The following is an 8,275-nucleotide window of genomic DNA, read 5'->3' on the forward strand; positions in this document are numbered from 1 at the left end:
ACCAGCCAGATCGCCAACCCCTCCCCAACATCCCACGCCAGACCGGCACATTCAATGCCCTTGATCTCCGGGGCCAGGAGGGCCCGGAAGGAGTAAGCCTCTCGAATGAACAGAGCCACCCCTCCCCCCCGCCCGCTAGTCCGCGACTGGTGAAAGACCGAGTATCCCGGGGGCGCCACCTGGGAGAGGGCTACAGTCTCCCCATCGCACACCCAAGTCTCAGTCACACATGCCAGATCCATGTCCTGCTCAAGCAGGAATTCCCGAAGGATAGAGGTCTTATTGTTGATGGACCTGGCATTACATAACACCAGTGACGGAGGCGAGTAATTTCGCCTTGCCCCACTACCTGTCACCATCGGGATGGGACGCAGGCTGGAAGGTGGTCGAGCCCTATCTTGTCTCAATCCCCTTCCCTTACATTTCCGCCTGTTCCCACCGTCATACCTTCCCCTCCCCAGGAGTACCAGAATTCTACAGCTGGAAGTGGTGAAAACAGGTTGATTGAGGGGAATTTTCCTTGTTGAATAAGGTCAAACATCCCCCTTTGTGCAATAAATTGTGCAGATGATAAGGAATTTAATTATATTATTACATGTTATGTTTCCTTCCTTCCATGTTCATGTATTGTGGCTCTCAAACATCTGATGTTTATTCTGTGTGGCTTTTACGTTAAGCAAATTTGGCCACACCTGTTATAAATCAACAAGATTGTTGAGTTATAAGATCTTGACGGTCAAAAAACTCCCTTTGACTCTTTGAGGAAATCTTGTCAGTCTCTAAGGTGCTACAGGATTCTAATCTAGCTGTCCCTAAAAAATTTTTTTTTTTATTTGAATAATTTTATTTCCACATATATAATCAAAAATAATCATACATATATTCACACATATAATACCAACATATACTTACTACCTAACAAACACACCTAACAAACCCTACCAAACAGCACATAAAACGACCCCAAACAACATTTAGTGGAGTGATGAGTCAATAAAAATTATCAATTTCAATATTTCCCTGTCATTTCAAATCCTAGCGTTTTAGCCCATTCATACATCGGGCTCCATGTCTCCTTACATTCTTCCATATTTCCTCCTTTCAATCTACAAGTTAGTGTATCCATTTCAGCTGCTTCCATTAATTTAGACAAAAATTCATTCTTATTTGGAGTTTGCGGCTTCTTCCAGCAATACAAGGACATCACTAAAACAGCATTACATTCAGCAGTCAACCATAAAATAAAACAAGAAGCCTAATACATAATATTAATTCAGTCCTCTTAAGCAAGGGGTTTCTATTAATTTTGAGATCTCACCTTGATAGCTATACAACTGTCAGCAGGAAACTACAGAGTCTAACATGTTACTGAAACAAATTGAATGGTTTATTGAAAAGCATTACTGAATAATACACTGAAGAAGCAAATTGCAAACTGAATCACATGTATGATACAAAAATGGCATGGATACATAATTGCTAGTACAATGCAGATGGTTACAAGAAGTAATAGAACCCGATAAATAATCAATCATTGCTGAAGCAAGGGCAAATAAAGTCTATTTCTGAACCAGTTTTATACGAAAAAAAGGGTCCACTAGAAAGTAGAGAGATGAACCACAAACCTTTTAAATATCTTTGAAAGGAAGGGCTGCAATCATGAGAGGAATCTCAATGATTATTAGCAAATGTAAGGTTGATTCCACGCTAACATTGCTCTGCGATTTGCCATGCAGCAGTGTAAACCTGTTTTTTTTCAGGTTTATGCTGCTGCGTGGCAAAATGCAGGTTGCCCCATGGCAAAATGGCAGCATGGACAGCTGGTGGAAGATCGCTAGCTTGCTCCGGAGAAAAATGGAAGCCTGGTCTAGAGCAAGGTTAGTGCGGAATCAGTCTAAATGTCATATTGAGAGCCACCCTACCCATTTTTCTGTCCTTCATGTTTTCGCTCAGTTTCCTAGCAAGAGAGTTGATGCAATTTCATTGCTACCTTTCCAAGGATCCAGGAGGGTCAAAAAGGCAGAACTTTCACAGGCTTTCGAGCCTCTCAGCTCTCAGACTCCTGGGAATCAGGAGGGGAGGGCAGAGCACAGCAGCTGGGGGCCTGGAACTACATTACAAGCCTGTCCAGACAAATAGTTTGATAGGGTTGCCAACCTCCAGGTGATGCAAGCAACAACAAAATAAGCAACACTGTCTCTTACTTAAACCAGCATGTTATAATTGTTATTCACATGCTCATGCATTCAACAATACAAAGTTACATTTCCAGATGTCTAGAATGCAAAAAAGAAGTCCATGCAGAAGTCTCTAGTCAGTTTCCAAAACTCTAGTCAATCTCCAGTAGCATTCCCCTGAGCTCTTGACTTTGGATAGGTGATAAACTCTGGTCAATTTCCAGTAGTGTTCCTCTGAGCTCTTGGCTTTAGATAGGTGATAAACTCTGGTCAATTTCCAGTAGTGTTCCTCTGAGCTCTTGGCTTTAGATAGGCGATAAACTCTGGTCAATTTCCAGTAGTGTTCCTCTGAGCTCTTGGCTTTAGATAGGCGATAAACTCTGGTCAATTTCCAGTAGTGTTCCTCTGAGCTCTTGGCTTTAGATAGGCGATAAACTCTGGTCAATTTCCAGTAGTGTTCCTCTGAGCTCTTAGCTTTAGATAGGTGATAAACTCTGGTCAATTTCCAGTAGTGTTCCTCTGAGCCCTTAGCTTTAAGATAGGCAATAAACTCTGGTTAATTTCCAGTAGTGTTCCTCTGAGCTCTTAGCTTTAGATAGGTGATAAACTCTGGTCAATTTCCTGTAGTGTTCCTCTGAGCTCTTGGCTTTAGATAGGTGATAAACTCTGGTCAATTTCCAGTAGTGTTCCTCTGAGCTATTGGCTTTAGATAGGCGATAAACTCTGGTCAATTTCCAGTAGTGTTCCTCTGAGCTCTTGGCTTTAGATAGGCGATAAACTCTGGTCAATTTCCAGTAGTGTTCCTCTGAGCTCTTGGCTTTAGATAGGCGATAAACTCTGGTCAATTTCCAGTAATGTTCCTCTGAGCTCTTGGCTTTAGGTAGGCGATAAACTCTGGTCAATTTCCAGTAGTGTTCCTCTGAGCTCTTGGCTTTAGATAGGCGATAAACTCTGGTCAATTTCCAGTAGTGTTCCTCTGAGCTCTTGGCTTTAGATAAGTGATGGCATGTCTCCTGGGTTTAAACTGCAAGTGCTTCAAGAGGCTCTCCCTTCTTCAAATCACCATCATTAAATCTGGAACCGCTGCTCAAAATACCATTTCTCAGAGGCCTGAGTCCAACCAGCGATGCAGGCAGTCTAGGTTCTCAGTGAGAGGACATGACATGAACTATGGCTCTGGAAATGTAACTTTGAATTATTGAATGCATGAGTGTGTGAATAACAATCATAGCATGCTACCGTATTTTTCGGACCATAAGACGCACTTCCCCTCCCAAAAGTGTGTGTGTGGGGGAAGTGCGTGCGTCTTATGGTCCGAATAATAAAATATGAGGGGGGGAGGGGCCTGCAGCCCCCGGGAGACAAGCGGCAATATCGCTCCCTCCGCCCCCATTGCCAACCCAGCACTTCGCAGGGAGCGATCTCGCTGCTTGTCTCCCAGCCAGGCGTGCTTCCCCCGTGCCTGCGTGCCTGGCTGGGAGACAAGCGGAGAGATCGCTCCCTCCGCCCCCATCGCAAACCCAGCACTTTGCAGGGAGCGATCTCGCCGCTTGTCTCCCAGCTAGGCGTGCTTCCCCCGCGCCTGTGTGCCTGGCTGGGAGACAAGCTGCGAGATTGCTCCCTGCGAAGTGCTGGGTTTGCGGTGGGGGCGGAGGGAGTCGCCGCTTGTCTCCCAGCCAGGCACCTGCGTCTTATGGTCCGGTGCGTCCTATGGACCAAAAAATACGGTATATCCTGCCCTTGAATCTCAGAGTCTCAGAGCGGTCACAATCTCCTTTACCTCCCCCCCTCCCTCCACAACTGACATCCTGGGAGGTAGGTGAGTCTGAGCACTCACCGAAGCTGCCCTTTCAAGGACAACTCCTGCGAGAGCTATGGCTGACCCAAGGCCATTCCAGCAGCTGCAAGTGGAGGAGTAGGGAATCAAACCCGGTTCTCCCAGATAAGGGTCCATGCACTTAACCGCTACACCAAATTGGCTCTCCGCTTTAATACCAGTAGCTCACAAAATAGAATTTTTGCTCACAAGACTCCACAGCTTAGAGGGAACACTGATCCTAGCACGTAAACCAGAAATAGTACAGAGAACAATGGGAAAGGAAAAGACCCACATCAACATTTTTGTCATTGGACATGTCGACTCTGGCAAGTCTACTACCACTGGTCATCTGATCTACAAATGTGGTGGCATTGAAGAAGAAGACGATATTGGATTTATATCCCACCCTCCACTCTGAATCTCAGAGCAGCTCACAATCTCCTTTACCTTCCTCCCCCACAACAGACACCCTGAGAGGTGGGTGGGGCTGAGAGGGCTCTCACAGCAGCTGCCCTTTCAAGGGCAGCCTCTGCCAGAGCCAGGGCAGTAGCCAGGATTTGGAAGGTTGGGGGCATTTACATTTGGGGGGGGCACTGATGCCCCCCACGCCTCACACGACCTACCCTCTAGTGACAGGCATGGCCAGCCCTAGCCCTTCTGGCTAGGCAGCACAGCTCCACCCCGCCCCAGTCACCGGGTCTACCACCTACTCATGAGTAGCTCTGCGAGTAGGCGGCAGGCATGGGGCTACTCACGGGAACAGGTGGGGGGAGAGACAGGCAGCAGAGGCGAGGAGAAGCAGTGGCGATCGGGGGTGGGAGGGAGGGTAAGGGGCGAGGAGAAGCCGCTGCAATCTGGGATTGGGGCTGGGAGGGAGGGGAAGGGGCAAGCAAGTGGCTGTGATCAGGGCTGGGTGGGAGGGGAAGAGGCAAGAAGAAGCAGAGGGGATCAGGGCTGGGAGGGAGGGGAAGAGGCAAGAAGAAGCAGAGGGGATCAGGGCTGGGAGGGAGGGGAAGGGGCAGGAGAAGTGGCTGCGATCGGGGCTGGGTGGGAGGGGAAGGGGCAAGTGGCTGCGAGGGAAGGGAGTGTGATGGCGGGGAAAGCAGTAGGGAGAGGAGGGAAGGGAAGCTCTTCCTTGCCTGCCCCTCGCCACCATCCTCCCTTCCTTCCCTGTAATAAAATAGTGTGGGGTGGAGGCAGAAGCATCCCCAGTCCCTGCTAGTTAAAGGGCCCGTGAAACAGCTGATCGTCAGGCCCTTCAACTGGCACAGGGAGGTGGGCGGCTGCTTCTGCTCCGCCGGCACAGCTATTTTAATGACGAGGGAGAGCAGCCGCAAGAGCAGCAGGGAGGAAAGAGAAGACCCTTCTTTTCTGTCCCTGTCACTCTGGTCACAACCCTCCCTTCCTTCCTCCCCACTAAAACAGCCGATGGAGCCCCAACAAAAGCAATCCCCAGCTCCCCCTTGGAGTTAAAGGGCCTGCGAAACAGCTGATCTGCTGGCCCTTTAACTCCAGGGAAGAGGCTGAGACCGCTTCTGCCCCCAGCCAGCCAAATTGCTTGTGGGGCCAGCAGCAGCCCCCGAAGCTATGGTAGAGGCCCTGGGGACTGGTTGGGGCCTAACCCAGAAGTCAGGGGGCTGTGTCCCCACAGGCCTTCTCGTAGCTATGGGCCTGGCCAGAGCTATGGCTGACCCAAGGCCACTCCAGCAATTGCAAAAGAAGTGGGGAATCAAACCCGGTTCTCCTAGATAAGAGTCCTCACACTTAACCACTACACCAAACTGGCTGGTTTGATAATAGGACCATCGAGAAATTTGAGAAGGAAGCTGCTGAGATGGGCAAGGGCTAGGCTTGCAATCCCCAGGTCCCAGCAGGGGTTCTTCTGCTTTCCCAGGCTGCTTCCTGCCCCCAGTCAGCTGGCTGGCAGGGGAAGCCCCGCCTCCCAAGCCACCACGTGACTTACCCCCTCCGAAGGCTCCAGTCTCCGCTTGGAAAGGCTTTCTCTTGGGATGGGGTGTCTGTTTTACTTGGAAGAAGTTGGCTGCAACTCGTGAGTAGGCTTTAGCTTTTGACATGTACTGGCTGCAACTCCTGACTCACTTCAGAGTCGCCGGAAACCAGGCGGGGGGAAGGAGGGGGGGGAGAACATCTGCTGAGCACTTCATTATTCCCTATGTGGAGATAGATTCTTATAGGGTATAATGGGGAATTGATCTGGAGGTTTCGGGGGCTCTGGGGGAGCTGTTTTTTGAGGTAGAGGCACCAAATTTTCAGTATAGTATCTAGTGCCTCTCCCCAAAGTACCCCCCCTCCAAGTTTCGAAACGATTGGTCCAGGGGGTCCAATTCTATGAGCCCAAAAAGAAGGTGCTCCTATCCTTCATTATTTCCTATGGAAGGAAGACATTTTAAAAGGTGTGCTGTCCCTTTAAATGTGATGGCCAGAACTCCCTTGGAGTTCAATTATGCTTGTCACACCCTTGTTCCTGGCTCCGCCCCCAATGTCTCCTGGCTCATATGAACATATGAAGCTGCCTTATACTGAATCAGACCCTTGGTCCATCAAAGTCAGTATTGTCTTCTCAGACTGGCAGCGGCTCCACCCCCAAAGTCTCCTGGCTCCACCCCCAAAGCCCCCAGATATTTCTTGAATTGGACTTGGCAACCTTAGCAAGGGCTCCTTCAAATATGCCTGGGTTTTGGACAAGCTGAAGGCAGAACGTGAACATGTTATCACTATTGATATTTCACTGTGGAAATTTGAAACCAGTAAATACTATGTGACCATCACTGACGCCCCAGGGCACAGAGACATCATCAAAAACTTGGTTACTGGAACCTCTCATGCTGACTGTGCTGTCCTGATTGTTCCTGCTGGTGTTGGTGAATCTGAAGCTGGTATCTCTAAGAACAGGCAGACCCGTGAGCATGCCCTTTTGGCCTTCATTCTGGGTGTGAAACAAGACGGGGTACAAAGTGAAGGCTGGAGTTCATACCACCACCCCAGCAAACAGAAACTTCTTTGGCAATGAAATGATTGAAGAACAGGCTCCTGGCCAGATATACCAGCTTGGCTGAATTACGTGATGTGGTTCCCTCACCGTTATTCCCCAGCTAAGTCCCACCTGGAGAAATGGCGTCATCCCTGAACACTCTTTTGAACACAACCTTCAAGGACTCTCTGCGTTTTTTCCTGTTTCTCCCGACAAAATAGTAAATGACGGGGTTAATGCTGCTGTTGAAAGAGGCAAAGAGGTATGAACTTTGAAGGGCAGAAGCAAGGAAGTAACCATAGCTGGAAAAGATGAAATACGATACACTCAACGGAATGGCAAAGACTATGAAGAACAGGAGTGTGACCAAAATGGCGGTGTAGAGCCTGGGGGGCTGACGTCTCTGGGTGCTACAGCAGATCTTGATGGACATTATCAGAGTGGAAACAACCATTATAGGAGTGAGTATCAGGAGGTTGAGAGTGAAAATAACGCCCAGCACATCAGGTAGACTTTCAGTGGACAAATAGTTATCAAACACCCATAGTGTTCCTGAAAGCAAACCAGAGATGATCCAGAGGAGAAGGGAGACCACAGCAGAAGACTTCTCTGGCCGGTGACATCGGTACCAGATTGGAAACATGACAGAGAAGCACCTCTCCATGCTGATGACTGTCAGAAAATACAAGCTTGTGCTATAGGTGAAGAAAATGAGTGCAAAAACCAAATCATTGACAAGATGACATTTCCAGGGAATAAGCAAGATAATCGCTCTAGCAGACAAACTCAAAAGGGTACCAAAGTCAGCGACACCCAAGTTCAAGATGTAGGTCGTGAAAGGATTGCTCAGACGGCAGAAAGCGAGAATCCAGATGACCTTCCCATTCCCCACCAGGCCAAAGAGGCTGCAAAGGAGGGTTAACAGACAGGTGATAATTCCATACACATAGGGAGAGTGAACGGATCCAGTGCTGTTGTATGTAGTGGCGTACACCGCTATAGTAGCAGTGCTTGTGTTCGGCATAGTCCCAATGATGTCGCTGTTCTTTGGGTTTGGTTGTTGTTCAGTCGCACAGTCGAGTCCGACTCTTCGCGACCCTGTGGACAAAGTCACGCCAGGCCCTCTTGTCTTCCACCATCCTCCGAAGTCTGCTCAAATTCGTGTTTGTAACATCAGTTACGCTATCAATTCCTAGTTCTAGTTGGGGGGGGGGATATAGAGGACAATTAGACACCCTGGCAAAGTTGCAATTTGAAAAAAATGAATGATGATTTGAGCTTGGCACT

The 8,275-nt window shown here is 48.7% G+C and overlaps 1 protein-coding gene across 1 annotated transcript; it reads right to left on the bottom strand.

Moving 5' to 3' along the window:
- Positions 1-7,109: 7,109 nt before the first annotated feature.
- LOC132574841 (proto-oncogene Mas-like) lies at positions 7,110-8,012 on the bottom strand. The gene has a single exon (XM_060243072.1). It carries the CDS (start codon positions 8,010-8,012, stop codon positions 7,110-7,112), a length of 903 nt encoding a protein of 300 aa, XP_060099055.1.
- Between the last annotated feature and the right edge of the window lie 263 nt (positions 8,013-8,275).

The sequence above is a fragment of the Heteronotia binoei genome, chromosome 7 (genome assembly GCF_032191835.1).
Source record: "Heteronotia binoei isolate CCM8104 ecotype False Entrance Well chromosome 7, APGP_CSIRO_Hbin_v1, whole genome shotgun sequence".
NCBI lineage: Eukaryota > Metazoa > Chordata > Lepidosauria > Squamata > Gekkonidae > Heteronotia > Heteronotia binoei.